General features: G+C 34.5%; 1 protein-coding gene across 3 annotated transcripts in view; it reads right to left on the reverse strand.

Moving 5' to 3' along the window:
- Positions 1-20,319, reverse strand: part of LOC132699218 (4-galactosyl-N-acetylglucosaminide 3-alpha-L-fucosyltransferase FUT6-like) — a 60,956-nt gene that overhangs the window by 8,439 nt on the left and 32,198 nt on the right. For all 3 annotated transcript variants that reach the window (XR_009618483.1, XM_060665815.1, XM_060665817.1), the window contains exons 5-6: positions 10,967-11,106; positions 10,669-10,917 (exon numbers count right to left, since the gene is read on the reverse strand). Coding sequence is in view for 2 of the 3 variants with exons in the window: in XM_060665815.1 (XP_060521798.1) it covers positions 10,669-10,917; positions 10,967-11,106 (389 nt within the window). In the remaining variant the exon portion in view is untranslated. The remainder of the gene's footprint in view (positions 1-10,668; positions 10,918-10,966; positions 11,107-20,319) is intronic.

Genomic DNA, 20,319 nt, shown 5'->3' on the forward strand with positions numbered 1-20,319 from the left:
TTGTCACTGAAGGATTATTGGCTTTCTATTATTGAGATGTTATGACGAGTAAAAAAAGTCGATTGATTGTATCGAAAGACTTCAAAATATTCAACTGCACAAGAACGGTACTTATTTTTTTATCATACGCTCGAAAAACATCATTTAATGCATTCAGTAATGCTACTTATGTCTCAGACTTCTATTTAAAACCACATTGTGTAGGTGGAACAATATTGTGAGCAATAAATTGGCGGATATCATTATACGTGAATGGATTTGGATTTGGTAAGGGTATTAGACAGAAAAAATGAATCAATCAATCTATAACTGGGGTGGATGTGCAATATGGGCCAAAAGAGGCTTAGTTAGAGCGAGCCTTCCTTTGAACTGGTTTTCGGTGAACAAATATTTTGAAGTTTGTAATGAACAAAAAAAAAAGAAATAACAAGATTGCTTGCAAGATTGCAACTTTTTATTTTAAAAAGAAGGCGTTTCGCGGTTTCTCGTCCTAGAGGGACGCATTGTTTTTCTATCGTGCTCCTGTGGACCACTATGGAATTTTCGCAAAATCGATGTAATTTAATTGTGCATGCACTCTGTATAAAATGTCCTTCACACCTCTTCGAACTTCAAAATTACAGCAAATATCGGTAAATATTAAAATTTGCACAAATAATAGCGTTGTCGAATGATGTTTTTTCAAATATCTCGCGCGCTGTATAATTGACATCTTTAACGGTTTTTCATTTATCACCAATAATTTACCCACAAAAACGGAAATTTTTAGGATATTTTAGATTTTTTGCCCATAAACGACACACAACGACAGCCCTGGATTTTCCACGCGTCCTGGTTCAAGAATTTTTTTAAAATGGTTTTCGAGAAAACAAGTTTTTTCTGAAACCATGCAGTGCGCCGTAATAATCAATGACGTCATCGCGTCTTGGCAGCCCCCGGAATAACGATTTCAATGTGGATTTTTTCAAATATCCCGAGCTCTTGATGCGGCCTATGACACCGTTTGAACCACTTAACCATATTTTTTACGATTATTGATTTGCGGCTAATAATTTACTCTGTAAAAGAACAATTTTCTAGGTCTTTTAGATTTTTGCATATAATTTGAAAACCCTGTATATAATCGAAAAAATATCCGAAATAAATGTTATTGGATAAACGATTATATTAAAATTACCAAAAAGAAAATTTCAAACATTTTTAAAAAATACTTGGCAAAATTTGATTGCGCCCAATTTCTACCGTTTAAATGTGGACACGGACTTTTACTTCTCTGCTAAATTTGAAGTTGATATCTGCAAAATTAGGACAATTAACACATTTCTCATTTAGGACGGAATATCGGGAACACCCTGTACAATAGGTGAAAACCTTCAATTCAAAAGTTTTTGCTGTCTATGCGGGCTATATCGCAATATAAAAGAAAGTGAGATCTGAATCATAGTCTTTCAGTTATAACCAATTTTCAATAATAGGGAGACCCATTTTTCATTTTTTTTGAATTTGCGGCGCACCCAGTATATTTTTGAAAAATTGTCAAGAATAAAAGTTTATAGAGCCGTATCTTCTGCTTCTTCTGGTTCGCGAATTTTTATGGTCTTGTAAACCGTTTTTGAACAATTATGTTCTTTGTAGACCCTTGCACGCACAAATTTTTATTTTTTTGGAATACTTATTGACCCCCAGCCCACCCATTTTCAATAGGTACCGTTACGGGGCAAAGCTGCATATGTGTGCCAAATATGAAGTCAATTGCTTCAAATTTCGGACACTTATCGTGTTTCATAGCAAAGTCCAAAAAACATGGAAAAAGATGGATACCGGCGTCTGATCAGGGCCATTTCTTATATGCCTATGTGCCTCGTGGAGGGTTAAAGAGGAGGCAAATTTCAATTTTGTAGCTCCAAAGGTTCGAAAGTTATTCAGGAAAAACCAAAAGAAGAGAAGGGAGAACGGAGAACGGACAGACAAAAGAATTTTTTTTTCGACGGTGATCATTTCTGTACCAACGGCGATCCCATAGGACTTACCGTTTTCTTTTTTTTTTTTAATCGAAATCCACTCGCCTATGGTGCACTAGGTGACACTGCGAGGAGGAGAAGAAAGATGGTTATTGACTGCTCTGCAAGTTATATTCTGTTGGAAATACACTATCCGGAAGAGAATTCCATAAGCTTGATATTCGAAAGAAGTATGAGTTTTGGTATACTGACGTTCGTGGGGTTTCGAGGCGGACTGAATAGCGATGTGCTGATGCTGCTTGGCGAGTAGAACGACCAAACCTCGCTCTTGGTGGAATGAGCTCGGCAAGCTGGTCGGAACATTGCCCATGAAAGTATCTATAGAACAAAGATAAATCGCCAACCCTTCTTCTATGACTGACTGATTGCAGGGAGCCGGTCAGTGCCGGATCGTAGACAAGACGCACAGCTCTTCTCTGTCCAAAATTGCTAAAGTATGCTTAGGGGCTATAAAATTTTTATATGAGCGCAGTTACTTTTGAAAAATTCGATTTCATCGATTTTCGAAAGTAACAAGAAAAAAAAAGCTAATTGTAAATCAAACATTTTTTATAGTCAATTAGTGAATGTGCTGAATATCATATATAAACTGAATAGTGACGTCGACTGTGATCCGCAGACGCCCAATAGAGTACAGGGAAATTAATAACATCTGTTCTTACTTTGGTTAAGAAAGTGGAATTCAGTTGCCAACTAGAGTCACATCAATTAGAGTCTAAATAATTGATAATGTATTTTCGAAATTTTCACCCGTTACCTTTAATATTGACAATGGACACTCCCCAGATCAATTTTATGTTCAACAAGCTATGTCGATAATACAAATAGAATTCAAAATGACATGGTTACGTTCCGAAGATCTTAAGGTTATTAAAAAGCTTTGAAATAAGCATTCTGTTGGATGATTATATCCCGAATTTTTTGATCAAGCGCGTGTAAAATTTCCTTCACATCGAAAATTTGGAAAGATTATTCCATTACATATACCATTACATATATATATATATATATATATATATATATATATATATATATATATATATATATATATATATATTTATATATATTTATATATATATATATATATATATATATATATATATATATATATATATATATATATATATATATATATATTTATATATATTTATATATATATATATATATATATATATATATATATATATATATATATATATATATATATATATATATATATATATATATATATATATATATATATATATAAATATACGGATGATATCCCGGAATATAGTGTCATCATATATATATATATATATATATATATATATATATATATATATATATATATATATATATATATATATATATATATATATATATATATATATATATATATATATACAAAACGGTAGTCGTGACCGGCTAGTTGAACAACAAATTTTAGTTAATTGGGGTATCGGTCCTGATGAGGGCTCAAATAAAAGGCTTTTGTGCTACACCGAGCCTGGCCCATTGTTTGAGCAGTGAAACTGCTTCGTTTCCATATCGAGCTTTTATTGATTGGAAAAACCCCATTCCTGTAAAATACACAAAACGGTAGTCGTGACCGGCTAGTTGAACAACAAATTTTAGTTAATTGGGGTATCGGTCCTGATGAGGGCTCAAATAAAAGGCTTTTGTGCTACACCGAGCCTGGCCCATTGTTTGAGCAGTGAAACTGCTTCAGGACCGATACCCCAATTAACTAAAATTTGTTGTTCAACTAGCCGGTCACGACTACCGTTTTGTGTATTTTACAGGAATGGGGTTTTTCCAATCAATAAAAGCTCGATATGGAAACGAAGCAGTTTCACTGCTCAAACAATGGGCCAGGCTCGGTGTAGCACAAAAGCCTTTTATTTGAGCCCTCATCAGGACCGATACCCCAATTAACTAAAATTTGTTATATATATATATATATATATATATATATATATATATATATATATATATATATATATATATATATATATATATATATATATATATATATATGATAAGGGTTGAATAACATTTTTCGGTAACTTCATAATTTTTTTGTTTTGGGTTAACTTTTTATTTTCGCGCTGTGTATACAACACCCCCACCATACCCAACCTTGGTTAAGCCTCGCGAAAAGATAGACTTGCGTGAGCGTCCGTAGTGCCAACCACGAAAAAACAAGCTCCCTTTTGTGACCTGCCCCCCTCTCCCCAAGTTTACTACATTCCTCATCACGCCGTCTGGAAGCCACATAGCGAACCCCTTAAATTGCGTGTTGTGTTTGATGCTTCAGGCAGAACTTCCAAAGGACGGTCCCTGAACGATCTTCTATTTACGGGTCCCAAGCTCCAACCCGACATTGGAGCCATTTTGCTCATCTTTCGACTGTACTGTGTGGTTTTCACCACCGATATTCGTCAGATGTATCGTCAAATCCTAGTGAGTGACGCCGACCACCTCTTCCAGCGGATTCTGTGGCGTTTTGATCCCCGCGAAGCAGTGCGAGAGTACGTCTTGTCAACGGTGGTCTATGGACTAAGTTGTAGCCCATACCTGGCTATTCGCGTGTTGCGTCAGCTTGCTAGGGACGAAGGAGCGCGTTACCCGTTAGCAGCCCGTCTCCTAGATTGCCAAACCTACATCGACGACATTATCGGAGGAACAGACTCGTTGGAGGAAGCCCGTGAGTTGAGGGATCAATTAGTATCGCTGCTAAAGTTGGGTGGTTTCGAGTTGCGCAAATGGGCGAGCAACTCCCTCGAGTTATTGAGTTCACTCCCCGCTTCACATCATTAACCCGTTTCCCTATGCGGAGACGACAATCCCAGTTTAAAGGTGTTGGGATTGCAGTGGTGTCCCTTACGGGATGTGTTCTCCTACCGCATCCAAGTAGCGGATAGGACGTGCACAAAAAGGAATATTTTGTCGCAAGTAGCCCAAATATACGATCCCCTAGGTTTTTTATCCCCGGTCGTGTTGACTGCCAAAAAAATATTAATCCACCCCTCTTGGTTCTGTGGTCCCCCCTGGTTGCGTCTTCCGGTGGAAGAGTGGCCCACTTCTGACTTCACCCCCGGAGACGATCTGGAACTGGAACGTAAACCAGTGTTGACTTGTGTGTCCACCCCTTTAGTTGACTCGCTCGGAGAACTGTTAACCCGTTTCTCGTCGTTACGAAAAATTGAGAGGATCCTGGCTTATTGTTGTAGGTTTCTAAATAATTGTCGTACCCCCATTCCCAAGCGAGCGCTTGATAATTTGTCTTTTGCGGACACGTACCACGCCCTCACGTTGCTGACAGGATACGTCCAACGTGAGGTGTTCGCCGGTTTGCTGAAGTGTCTTCGAAACGGTAAATTGTGCCCCAAATCTTTACGCTCCCTAGCGCCCTTTATCGACAAGCACGGTCTCATTCGAGTCGGTGGCAGACTCCGAGGTTCTGCGTTGTCTTTCGACGCAATTCTACTACCTCGAGACCATCGCTTTACCGAACTCGTGATCGAAAAGTTCCATAAGGAAAATTGCCACCCGGGCCCCCAATCGTTGTTGTACCAGATTTCACAACAATTCTGGATTTTGTCCGCCCGCAGAGCAATTCGTCACACCCTATCGCAGTGTTACCGATGCTTCCGTGTCCAACCTTCTTGTGTACAGCCATTCATGGCTGATTTACCCCTGTTCGTGTATCGCAAGTCAAGCCATTCGCGCATACCGGTGTCGATTTTGCCGGTCCAATTTCCATTACCCTGGCGCGAAGGCGCGGCGCTAAGACTCAGAAGGCTTACATTTGCCTATTCGTTTGCATGGCTACCAAAGCCATCCATTTGGAATTGGCTTCTGAACTCAGCTCAGACGCATTCTTGGCCGCTTTTCGGCGCTTTGTCGCTCGCCGCGGGCGTTGCACTGACATATATAGTGATCAGGGTAGAAATTTTGTCGGTGCTAACCGGTTGTTGGTACAGTATTGCCAGCAGTCCGCCGACCAGTGTGAGGTGCGTTGGCACTTCAACCCACCCTCCAGTCCTCACTTTGGAGGTCTTTGGGAGGCCGGCGTCAAGTCGGTAAAGACCCATTTGTTTCGTGTGATAGACTCTCAAATCCTGACTTTCGAGGAAATGTCGACAGTGTTAACTCAGGTGGAATTCATACTGAATTCCCGCCCATTATGTAGTTTGAGTTCCAACCCAAACGATTTGCATAGCCTTACTCCTGGGCATTTTCTGACCCTGGAGCCCCTATCTGCCCCTCCCGACGACCCTTTAGCTAATCTGAACACTAACGGACTCACTCGTTGGCAGCTCGTGCAGCAGTTGCATCAGCACTTCTGGGACAGATGGCATCGGGAATACCTCCACCAGCTGCAGCAACGGCACAAGTGGAACACCACGACTAACCCCCCAAAAGTTGGTCAGTTGGTTTTAATTAAAGACGAGAACCTCCTCTCGTTAAAGTGGCTTCTGGGCCGCATCCCGCGCTTGTACCCCAGTTCCGACAAGGAAATTCGCGTTGTGCAAGTGCACACGGCCAAAGGCGCTTTCGATCGACCTTTGGTCAAAATATCTTCTGTCCCTCACTGTTAACCTGTTCAAGGGGCAACCGTGTATATAGTATAGGATAAGTTTATGGGAAAAATTGGGTATTTTTGGGAGGCCGGAATGTTAAGGGTTGAATAACATTTTTCGGTAACTTCATAATTTTTTTGTTTTTGGTTAACTTTTTATTTTCGCGCTGTGTATACAACACCCCCACCATACCCAACCTTGGTTAAGCCTCGCGAAAAGATAGACTTGCGTGAGCGTCCGTAGTGCGAACCACGAAAAAACAAGCTCTCTTTTGTGACCGGTTCGCGAGAACCCCGCGCTGTGTTGTGGTCCTTACCACCCCCAACCCTCCAGAAAATACCCTTAAGAAGACCCGGCCGGGCAGACGACGACGCGGGAAACCATCAAGGTGGGTGATTAACCATTTCGGGTGTTGTATGTCCTACCGTTTTCTTGCCGCTCTTTCTCGTTTAAATTTTGAGGGTGATTTACAACCACCTTCCCCAACCCTTTACAATATATATATATATATATATATATATATATATATATATATATATATATATATATATATATATATATATATATATATATATATATATATATATATATATATATATATATATATATATATATATGATGACACTATATTCCGGGATATCATCCGTTCGCTCGTTGAACTCCGGCTGGAATCCTGCATCCAACTGGAATCCTGCAGACGTTTCGCCAAAATCTCACTTGGTATCTTCAATGCTCGCGCTCCGAAAACACTTCGAACACTCGAACGGTTACGTGACTTTACGACATCTATGACGGGTAGGTGTGATTGATGACTGGAAGACAAAAATGCAACGTGGTTTTCAGTGAGGTGGTTTAATGATGAACTTATAACTTCTTTGGTATCGGGGTTGGGAGCCAACGTCTATTTATTATACAAATAAGTGTCCATTACGCTCATGTTGAGAGTAGAGTTGGGTATGGCATAATAACCATGAGATCTATAGCAGTATTTCCAATTATAATTCCTGTAAAAGCTATTTTTAATAATATTTTAGCATTATATAATCTATGTGTGTGTATATGTGATTCAATATAAATCAGGGTAACAGTAGTTTTCACTCAGTGAATACAAGAACTAAATACGACTTTAGAGTTCCTTATTCAAAATATCATAGTTCTTATAGAATTCCCAGTGTGAGTGGTGTGCGATTTTTTAACCATTCATCGAAAGAAATAAAAAATTTGTGATAATTTAATTGTAATATTTCGAGTACTTTAGAGTGCCTTTTTGCTTCTGTGTTTATAGATTGCTGTTTGTAGTCTTGGATAAGTAGACTATGCGCTTTTTTATTTTTTTTTTCACAATTTCCTACACAACTTGTATTTGTCCATTTGGAAATCTGAAACTGATCAATGAAAAATTTCAGATACAACTGCAAAACATACAAAAACAAACAAACAAAAAGGAGCAAAAGAGCTTGAATAAATAAAAATTAAAAAAAAATTGTGGGGGAAGTCGTGGATGAAGTTGGAAAGTTCTGCTGGAAAGTGAACAACCCATAGAATCGGTAAAAACATAGTGAAAAACAGGCCGATTATGGTTGTTTTTGTCAAGGAGATCAAGATAAAATGGCTATAGACTGAACATCTGTAGTATAAAAATGGAGATATTTTTCTCAGAAAAAATTACAATATTAAAGACAATGAAGACATTCGAAAAATCTAAATGCAACTCAATGTAAGACCAAATAAATGCGATTAAATGCCTGTATAGGTTACTGTTTGTAACCTGTAGCGTTGTATTGTCGATTTTTAAAATAAAGATAATTTTTATTATTATAAGAGATGAAAGAATATGTGGGCAGCGATATAAGATCATGGTTAGGTTAAGCTCTGAAGAAGACAACAGGATGATTGGCGAAACGTTTCCGACGTAGGAGGAATTTGCCATCTGCTGGCAAGGTAAACAGTCAAAATCACGGCACTCATTGCACGACGGATAAGCGGAGACGAGCCTTTTTGACGACTTTAAGTTTATTAAAGTGCAATGAGCCTTTTAGGACTTACCTACACATTGAATTTGTCTCAGTTTTAAAATAGTACTCATTTAAGCACGGTTAATGTTGGAAATTTTAATAGATTTAAAATTCAAGACAAAATTTTGCTCTTGGACATTTTACTTTGTTTTTCAAATGTCTAGGACAGTCCGTTTTCCTAATGCCGTGCCCCTTTTAATCACTGAGACACTGGGTATATTGAAAAAACAGACCTAAAGGACTGTAAAATATACCAGACTTTTCATTAAAAAAAAAAACCTAAATTTTTTGACAAGTCCGACTAAAAATTCTTAATGTCCAATAAAAATCACGAAACTTTCTTATTTGCATTTGTTTTGTATCTCTTATGAGCTACCCTGTAGATGGATGTAAAAATATACGGGAAAATCCCGTACAGAGTATCCCACTTTGGGCACGTTTATGGGGTATTCCGGTTGTTTTTTAACAGTGTGCTACTTTTTTGTGAACTTAAAGAAGCCGTCAAATAATTATCACGGCCCTCTTGGTTTTTCAGATAAAGGGTGAAATTCAAAACTATCTATTTTGGGCCCATTGTCTTATAGTTATTCAAGAATTTAGCATATAGGATTTTTTCCATGGAATACAATGGCGTAGTTTGGTTTTTACTTACTCCAACCATTTATTAGTTATGAATCAAACATTTTTTTTAATGAAACTTACTGTATATAATTTTTTACATTAATTGGAAATCATTTAAGCTTTTCAAAAATACATCTTAGTATTAAGTTATTTTTAAAATTCAGCTCAAAATTTGTTTTTTTTTTCATATTTTATTTTATTTGTAGCAATGGGCCATGATTAATCTATTAAGAACAATATTCAAGTAAACAATTATTAACATACAAGAAAGTCAATACTTTAAAATTCAATTATTTAAATGTGTTTTATGCCTTATGGGCTACTATTTGTAATAATTTTCAACTTAATATAGTCCATTAACCAATGCGAAATAACATTATAACATATTCATCATTATTAACATTATAACATACCTAAAACTGTTGTATAAATTGGGGACCATTTTCTCGAATGCAAAACTCGCACATTTTTTTTTTTTTTTGGCATTTATAGAGTTTCGAAAGTTAAATCAATTGCCGCTCAAAGTTCGCCTCCAGACTATTATCTTGTTTTACATACTTTATTTTGCATATATCCTGATAAAAAGAAATCTAAAATTGAAAGATCCGAAGATCGTGGAGGTCATATTACAGGTTCGTTGGTACTTATTCATTTTTGAGGGAAGTTGTCATCTAAATAAATTCGTTAGCTAATCGTTGCCCCAAAATAAAACCTAAACACACAAACACACAAAACAGTTCTTATTCAGACCTTTTAAAAATTAAATGGCGAGTTTCTATCGACCTCGTGTTATATTATTATTATTTTTAATATTATTTTTTCTTTAAATAATTTTTTAGACGTGGTTTAAACATTTGTCATATCTAATAGAAACAAAACATTTCTTTGATATTAAAATTATACTGACCATAAAATCTTACCCGTGGTAATATAATTCCGAAATTTGTTGGGCATTTTCATTGCATCGTATAAAACATACTAATTATCATATTTTTCAGAATTTTCATACACGGTCGTTATTATATAAAATTAAGTAAAATAAAATAAACACAGAAAGAACAAATGAATGGGAAATAAAAATATAAATAAAAATTTTCAATCAGTTAAGTTAAATTCTTGACACATTTGTTTTTTCGTTTTTAATAGATGAATTATATCCAACTATCACTTAATTTTATAATGATTTAATATATTACCATCCTGTTTTTTCAAAATTAAGTAAAGAGTCTATTGTATAGTAATAACTGCTTAGATGTATCTTATTTTTAGTTGATTACTGCTATAAATGAAGTAAAAAATGAACAACAAAAGAATTTTGAGTATAATTTTCAATTCAATTATATACTAATATATATTTTTGAAAAGCTTGTGATATCAGATCACCTACATTTTATTATTCTCTTCGAATATTTAGGTTTCTTTCGTAAATATCTTACTACTTACCTGTAGGTCATGGACCAATTAAATAATCCATCGAAATCATCCAGTTTCACGTTACCATTCAGGAAGGTGTGTAGCGGGCTTTCGTCTGTCAAAAAGGCCCATATTTGGTCCAAGCGTGTCCTCGTCGGTAAATCCTGCTTGCCATTAAATCGATGCAAGTGCATTATCACAATGTCGGCCGTAGTGATGGCCTCGTCATCATACGTTATATTACAGTTTCGCACAGGGCAGCCCTCAAAGGGGTCAATTCTACAACGCACACGTTTTCATCAAATTAGTAACCCTTTTTCTCAATTACCTTTGGTCGGAGAAATGTTTCAGATGTCTGTTTTCGATGGTGGGGCCATATTTCCACACCAATATTTGGAACGTACTATCGATTATCTTTGGTTCCGGAGCGTTTTGGAATAAAACCTCACCCAATTTCGAAAGAGATTTCTGCAACACAACCAAATGTTTATAATCGAAGTGAAATTGCCCAGTCCAAAATTATTTATCATTTATTTTCAGGTGCAAAAAGAATCAACAGTGAAATTTTTCATAAAATTTGAGGGGAAAACATCAAAGCTAATGGTGTATTATAGGAGAGTAAAGATCATTATCTCATTGGTTTCAAAAGTTATGAGAAAACAGTATACACAAAAGTTGTAAATATTGTTAGCATGCTGAAATTAAAATTTATTACAGGGTGGCTACAAAAAGCAAATATATTTTTACTTTTTATAAAACTTCTGGATTGCTCCTGCGTCGGTTTTTGTTGAGTCGAACTAGTTAACGTTTCCCCAATCATGCTGTTGGCTTCTTCAGAGCTTGACTGAAACTGACTCGCATTTTACTCTGTACCTGCTTATATATTGTTGGGGGGGGGGGGCTAAATGAGGGGCAGAAACACCGTCTCGGATGACCGATTTTACGATGTACCTGCTTTAACATTCTATTAGATAAAATTAAAATTCTTGCATGTAATCAATTCTTCTACGAACGAAAAATCCGAGGGTCTATAGAAATCTATAAGCAGCCTAACAATCTTAACCACGACTGAGGTTTTTACCTGTCACCAATATTGAAATCAGTCATCCGAGACGGGGTTTATGCCACTCATTTAGCTCCGCTCCCCTCAAATAATATAGAAAGCAGGTACAGCGTAAAATGCCAAAAAGTTTCAGTCAAGCCCCGAAGACGATGATTGGCAAAACGTTAGCTAGTTCGACTCAACAAAAACTGACGCAGAAGTATTACAGTAGCCTGTGGAAGTTTCTTTGAAAAATAGGTTTTTGAATTCCTTTTAAAATTCTTCAGCTATTTTATTGTGTTAAGTATTTTTCAGATTGTTCTCATAATTATTGACTACTATATAACTTAAAAAGTATAATAGTTAATATAAATTAAAAATAATTGAATATTCAACAAAGTTTTTCTTGATTAAATTTATTCAATTATGAAAATAGTTAATTTTATTTCTCTGCTTTTATGATTAAATAAATTAAATAATGCAAATAAATAATTATAAAAATAAATAAAATAAAATTCAATTCAATAAATATTCAATTATTTCTTATTTATGTTAAGTATTATAATTTTAAAATTATAAAGTAGCTAGTAACTATGGTAACAATCTTAGAAATAATTTACAGAATAAAAAAGTTAAAGAATTTAAATAGGAATTCAAAACCAAATTTAAAAATATTTTGTTCAATTTGAAAAAATGTATATTTCACTTGCCTTTTTTTAAGCCAAACTGTATACTGTAAAATAATTTCAGCAGTCTTTACAACCTTTGTATTTACCATTTTGTCATAACTTTATAAACTTTAAAACTTAAAAACTTTATAAACCAAGAAGTTGCTTCACCCTGTACACTGAAATTATTTGAGAATTTCTGTAAAATTTTTCTGAATTCCATTTTTGAAAGAGCTTTTCGTTATTTCTAGTCTTTAAATCCATTAATTATTATATTCAACTAATAAGAAACAAACAACACATAAATAGGCAAAATCAAATCAAAATGTTTAGGTAACTACCATTCAACAGGAGTTCGTGTATAAATAATGAGTTATATTACTATACAAGGTAGTGAATGAATGCGCTGAAAAGCAATAAAAAGGGGTATTTTCATAGTTTAATTACGGCATATACGGGGTGCAACAAAGCAACTAATGCATATTTTTATTATTTGCCATCATTAATTATGCCTATGGCATATTAACCATTTACTTTTTTATCCCGTTTTAAAATAAACGTCAAAGATCATTTAATGAATGTCAACGCTAATGTCAATGTGGATGTGTTCATTTTCATTCTTATTCTTAATGGCCTAGCGATGTACTTAAAATCAACAATTACAATGCAAACATCTCGAACTACCATAATTTTCAAAAAATTAAGTGACGGAAAGATACTAACAAAAAATTATTGTGAGAGTAGAAACTACACATATTATCTGAAAAAATAGAATGTAATTGTCTTCACCATTTCGAAAAAACTTCGAATTCAAGCGTTCACGTCGATATTTCAAAAACTGCTTGGGCCATAAAGAAGTTGCCACGTTTTTTTTTGAAAATTTAAATTTGAAAATTGGTATGATAATATAAAAAAAAGTAATAAGGATCACTCAGTAAAGCAGCGAGCAGGTCATAACGGATGTATAGGTGTGTGCAAATTTATGCTATAGCTCGACAACAACCAAAGTAAATTAAGTTAACCGGAGACAAGGTGTGGGTTATTGGGCGCCACTGGTCTGCGACGGAATGTATCCAAATTCCCACTGTGTGGTATCGGGTTTCCGTTACACGCCTGGACCCTGACAACTGACAGCTCCTTCGTGATCACGTCGGCTTGCACTTGCACATTAAGTCCCATAATATTATTCGGGGAGGGAATTGACTTACGCAAAGAAGTTGAGACAGAATGGGAGAAAAAAAAATATCGTTACTAAATTTCAATACTAATAATAAAAAAAAAAGAAACTCAACGACGGTGAGAGTTGCGCAACGATCAAACCTGGTTGGCAGCCTGCGTTGCTGATGTAAGCGGCCAGTAACAGGGTCGTCGTTAATAACTCGGACGAGACGACGACCTCGGGAAAATACTCGAGCGTCAAGAAGAGTCTCAACGGGTCGGTTATGGAAATCTACGAATTTCTACGAATTTCTACTGATCTGTCTCGCGATATAAAACCCTTAGGAAAAAAAACCGTTACACGGGTTCTGGTTTTCCACTAGTCTTGGACGTTAGGATTGCGGAGCCTACACCCGACTAATCGAGAAACCGGTCCTATGTTTGGTGGCTTGTTAAAGAGGAATTATTTGAGTTCAATCGTTGTCGGAACGAATATACCCTTACGGGAGGTTGTAGTGCCGAGAGGAAAGGTAAAGCAAACCCAAAACGCAACATAAGGCACTACGACCAAATTAAACAGCAGCATACAGGTTCCATATCCCTAAAATATGTAAAACTTCCACAAAATTACGAACTTGTTGCTTGCGGAACCTCGACCAACGCAAAAGTAAAGCCGGAAAAATGCGCGATTTACGTACTTAGACCAAAGAACACAATAGAGATGGCATGGCTAATAGAGACTATGTAACTGAAAAGTTTTATAATAAATTGATATATTTTGCTAGCAACCGTCGAGATTTTCTACATATAATTTTAAGAAAGCTAGTGAGGTACTGGAAATTCTCTCAGTCGAGGTGTCGATACTGCGAATAAAATTGATAGTCAACTTATGGCCTATGTAGTATGTTATCTGGTGGTACCATCGATCGCTATTATTAGTTGCGCACCTTGCCGTGTAATTCGAATGTAAAAAATAAATAGTAAAAAAAAGAAATGCAAAGAAATATTAAATTATTTAGCGTATTTAGGGAAATAAAACTCCTCCGATCATGCAAAAATGCGAAACTTAACGCGCTTTACTGGTTGCCTACTAGACGTAGCGGTAACCAACGAAGAAGATTGCATACCGGCTGATTGACGTATGAATAAATAACCTCTGCGTCAGATCAATATTATTCAATATTATTTAGTTCGCAAAGATTAACTTTAAAACAAACAGCCGTATGTAAGTAAGCAATTTTGATTTTAACTGCCAGTGAAGCTTCAAGAATAATTGCGTATTTCATTACAGCTAGAACAACAGCAAAACAATAATAACCTGAAAGGAGTCTTTTCGATATCCTGCCGCTATACCATTACATATTTATACATCCGAACACAGAGGCAAAGGATAACATTCGCAATTTAAAATCACTAGCAAAAAGCAGTATCTGCAAGTAACGACCGATTTATCTTCCCAGAGAAAAAGAAGAAAGCAGTCAGAAACATAAAATAAGAATAATTTGAATCAAACACATTAGAATGGAATTAGCATGAGAAGCGTGGTTTAATTAATAAAACCCAAAATGATCTAAGGTCGAAATTGGAATGTAACAAAGTCACAATTTAGGGGAGGGGGGCAAGTTACATCCTGCAATTGAATTATGCTATAACTTTTTTGTTGGGACTGCTTTTTTTTTGAAGCACAAAAGTTATGCTATATTTTTTTAGAGAGATATTTGCATTGTTATATTTTCTTTCAAGTAAATCGCTTAATCAAAAGCACTTCATTGAAAATATGTAGGCTATAGATTGGAAATGAACAAATTCACATTGGCATTATATAAAAGATATAACTTCAAATTATTAATTTGCCATAGTAATCAATCAAAGTAATCAAAATTATTAAATTGTCACTCATTGTAGCACCTCTTATTTATGCCCAAATCAAGAGTGACAGGCATCTTTAATCTATGGCAATCTTCAAAAATCAAATGCCACGAAATAGCAAGATTATAGAATGTAACTAAGTCATCTACATATTATGTGAAAAAGCGGAATGCAATCTTATTTACCATTTTGCTTTTTTTCGTACCACCCTGCATACTATCTTTTTCAGTAGACATAGATATAAGTAAATTGTGTATAATATTATCCTTTTTGATTTTTGAACTGTTTGAAATTAATGTGAATAAAAATATTTATAAATATAAATAGACTCGCTTTAATAATAATATTAATAATAAAGTTGAAAAAATATAATGAAAAAGATTAACAAACGAAGTCCACTGAGGTACCGACAGACTTAGGGTATTATTTATATGTTTAAATAAGGGAATAGGACCTAATAGTTACAGATACCTTCATGGTGTAAGATATCATCAGTCTGGCATGGTGATTCGATCATGGTTTAAGTACTCAAATTAACTGAGTTTTTCAAAAATCAATTTGCTTTGATCTCAATGACATTTGCATTACAAGTGCTGGAGTCTAGAAAAACCCAATATGCCGTTGGTCATTAAAGAATCTTAAAATGCTTACTTTTTGTCTTTTCGACTAGATATGCTTTAGTGTTTGGACATGCCATGAAATTGTTTAAAATTTCGAGAAGTTGTAGTACATTTCGGATATTCGCACTATAATAGATATTTAGTCGTATTGATTAAATATACGAAGTCGAATTAAATTAAAGGAATCGAAAAGACAACAAACACCGTGAATATTTTAGCATTTTACCTTTACCTTTACCTTTACCTTTAGACCTATAACAAAAATCTGCCACACTTATTGGTCAAAGATTTTTAATGATATAGAAAATCAGACCGGTGGTTGATATCAAAACAACACGATCTTTAAAAAAATTATTTTGGTGTGTACATAAAATGTACCAACTTAAACCACAGTCGAACTTGTGGTCTACTTTTAAATGAAGAGTTTGGACAATGTTGAATTGGAACTAGATGTCCCATTCTGTGGCCTGTGAGATCATGTCATCTAACTCCTCTAGATTTGTTTATGGGGGAGATTAAAAGATCTTATATTTAAAGATAGAATTTTGCAAACTAAAGCAGAGTTAGAGGAAGCGTTTGCTTCCATCAATCCTATTCAATCCTAGTGAATAGCGCGTTGAGTGTATTGAGTTAAAATATTTCAATAGAACTAATGTAAACGGTTTTCATGTTTTTCACTAACTTATGCGATCTTTTTCAACATATTATGCACGGTCTACTAATTCTATGTGACTGAAAAGGGCTCGACACGGGCATTTTTTAAAGACCAAACGAACGATATGAAAGTTGTATTCATTTTTGAGTAAACGGAGAACTGTAGAAAGAATATGAGTACGCCATTGAATTTCTTCAAACAATAAAATTGCAATAATGTCCATATAGGAATCCAAAATTTTTATATATAAAAAAATTTATGGAAAATTTTCAACATTGGTGGTGGGACATATAAGTCGATTTTGCTCTATCTAGTGCAGAAATATGTTTTTCCTGTCAAAACACTCCACCCTGTACAGCATAATTTCGCTGCGGTTTGCCCCTTGGTTAAATTCCAAGAATCACAACTTATTTATTTTTAGGCTGATTTTCATATTTTTAGAAAATGTTAGATAAAATAATCAGTTTGAATCCACGTATTTAGTTGTTTAACCGATTTTTTTAACTCAAATTAACTGAGTTTTTCAAAAATCAATTTGCTTTGATCTCAATGACATTTGCATTACAAGTGCTGGAGTCTAGAAAAACCCAATATGCCGTTGGTCATTAAAGAATCTTAAAATGCTTACTTTTTGTCTTTTCGACTAGATATGCTTTAGTGTTTGGACATGCCATGAAATTGTTTAAAATTTCGAGAAGTTGTAGTACATTTCGGATATTCGCACTATAATAGATATTTAGTCGTATTGATTAAATATACGAAGTCGAATTAAATTAAAGGAATCGAAAAGACAACAAACACCGTGAATATTTTAGCATTTTACCTTTACCTTTACCTTTACCTTTAGACCTATAACAAAAATCTGCCACACTTATTGGTCAAAGATTTTTAATGATATAGAAAATCAGACCGGTGGTTGATATCAAAACAACACGATCTTTAAAAAAATTATTTTGGTGTGTACATAAAATGTACCAACTTAAACCACAGTCGAACTTGTGGTCTACTTTTAAATGAAGAGTTTGGACAATGTTGAATTGGAACTAGATGTCCCATTCTGTGGCCTGTGAGATCATGTCATCTAACTCCTCTAGATTTGTTTATGGGGGAGATTAAAAGATCTTATATTTAAAGATAGAATTTTGCAAACTAAAGCAGAGTTAGAGGAAGCGTTTGCTTCCATCAATCCTATTCAATCCTAGTGAATAGCGCGTTGAGTGTATTGAGTTAAAATATTTCAATAGAACTAATGTAAACGGTTTTCATGTTTTTCACTAACTTATGCGATCTTTTTCAACATATTATGCACGGTCTACTAATTCTATGTGACTGAAAAGGGCTCGACACGGGCATTTTTTAAAGACCAAACGAACGATATGAAAGTTGTATTCATTTTTGAGTAAACGGAGAACTGTAGAAAGAATATGAGTACGCCATTGAATTTCTTCAAACAATAAAATTGCAATAATGTCCATATAGGAATCCAAAATTTTTATATATAAAAAAATTTATGGAAAATTTTCAACATTGGTGGTGGGACATATAAGTCGATTTTGCTCTATCTAGTGCAGAAATATGTTTTTCCTGTCAAAACACTCCACCCTGTACAGCATAATTTCGCTGCGGTTTGCCCCTTGGTTAAATTCCAAGAATCACAACTTATTTATTTTTAGGCTGATTTTCATATTTTTAGAAAATGTTAGATAAAATAATCAGTTTGAATCCACGTATTTAGTTGTTTAATAAATGGGACATTTTAGTTATTGTACAGGGTTAATTTTGTATCAATATGGTTTGTTTTTTGCCCAGCATCTAAATAACAACCCTCTTTTTATTTTAAAACAGGAACGATCCCCTAAATTTTTCGCATTTGCTATGAAACACCATGTATCCAACTGAGTTGTTCTAATATAAAATCCCAAGGAAGAAATATATAGAAACGAAAGAAAAAGGCAAAAAAAAGAGAAAAAAAGGAGTGCAAAATAGTAATAACAGTTTACCCCGTGTAAAATGATTTCTTACCAAATTTGTATCGTTAATCTCCGTTTTCAAGTGTTAAATGTTCATTTTTTGCATTTATTATAACGTTCCTTTTTGTGCGAGTTAAACTGTAAAAAATCCAAATAATATTTTCATTTGGGTACCGGAAGATAAAAAACAATAAAATAGTTCAAAGCATGCAGAACAGGTGTAGGGGATTATTCTACTAAAAGCACAGACATTCACGTTATTAAAGATCATTTGAATGCAAATATAAATACCTAAAAATATATAATTGCGTTTAGGTTAACTTTTCACTTTGCCAGTAAAGGCTACAATATATCTTCTATTACATACATACTTTTTATAAAATAAAAAATTATCTAGACACTATTTTGATTAAGAAACTATCTAGTAGAAGTATTAATTAGGTACCCATTACCTATTAATAAATATTGAATTATATATATCATTTTGTTTTCTCTGCGATTGAGTTCCGTCCTTTATTAAGCATGAGCTGTCTTTTATTCTGAATTCTATTGTGAATATTTTTTTAGATCTATAAAGAAAATATATTTTTTTCTTCGCCATTATCTGTAATAATTAAACCAAGTTCACATAATTGCAAACAGTTTCCAATGTATCTCTAATACATAAATACATACCTAACAAAGTTGTTAAAGAATCACTGATATCATTTGGTAGTTGATCCCCTGCGCACCATTTAAAATGGTATTTCCAGTGCCTAACCATTATTTTATGGCCAATAGGAAAAGAAATATTGTTCCAAATAGTACAAATATGATTTTCCCGCAAAAATTGTTGCAATAGTTGTTCACTTTTACAAAGTGGTAAACCGCTGGCGTCAAAATTTCACATTTTTATTCCATTAAAAGCTTCATTCACATCAGAAGTCTGTATACGAATCTATAAACATTTGAAGTCTAGCAGCATCAACACCGATTACAATACGAAGATTGTATCTATTACATAAAAATCACTGAATAATATTAAAGTGTTCTTGTTCATCTTTATTTTCAATTAATTCACTGTCACTGAACTTAATGAAAGCTTTCTGGAATTCATTCAGATTTTTTCAACAGTTTGAATTTTTCCAACTCTCAGTTGGTATGTTATTAATTATATTTTTTATCATAAAAAAAACACTGGGACTTAAAGTAGGAGTAATATTTTCTTGCTTTTATCTTGGATTTTACTTGGTTCCACAAAGATGTGGAGGAAGACGTAAAACTTAAATGCCCAGCCTGTTCAGCCAAATTATCGCATACTTACTCTTTTTTAATTTCATATGAATTTAGGACTTCCAAAAGTTGCGCTTTTTTGCAACTGCGTTCCAAATAAATATTTTCAAAAAAAAAAATGGATTTCAATTTTTGAACTTGATGAGGTGGTGTTTTGTGTCGCGGAGGGCAGCACTGTTATTGGGAATATCTTTTAAAAAATTGTTATGAAACCAATAATAATCCAAGCTGGAATTCTTAATATTCTTTGCAGACTACAGCAAGCAGTTTGGGCCAAATACGATGATTCAGCGTGTATTATGGCGATGAGTTTTCCTTTAGTTGAATATGCTTTCTTCTTACAGTTGTGAGTGGCATCAACCCATTCTTTGGATATAGTGTCGTGTGTATCGAACCATGTTTTATCAAGGTAAATTATGGATCTATT

The sequence above is a fragment of the Cylas formicarius genome, unplaced genomic scaffold (assembly GCF_029955315.1).
Source record: "Cylas formicarius isolate icCylForm1 unplaced genomic scaffold, icCylForm1.1 PGA_scaffold_3__17_contigs__length_32017465, whole genome shotgun sequence".
Classification (NCBI taxonomy): Eukaryota; Metazoa; Arthropoda; class Insecta; order Coleoptera; family Brentidae; genus Cylas; species Cylas formicarius.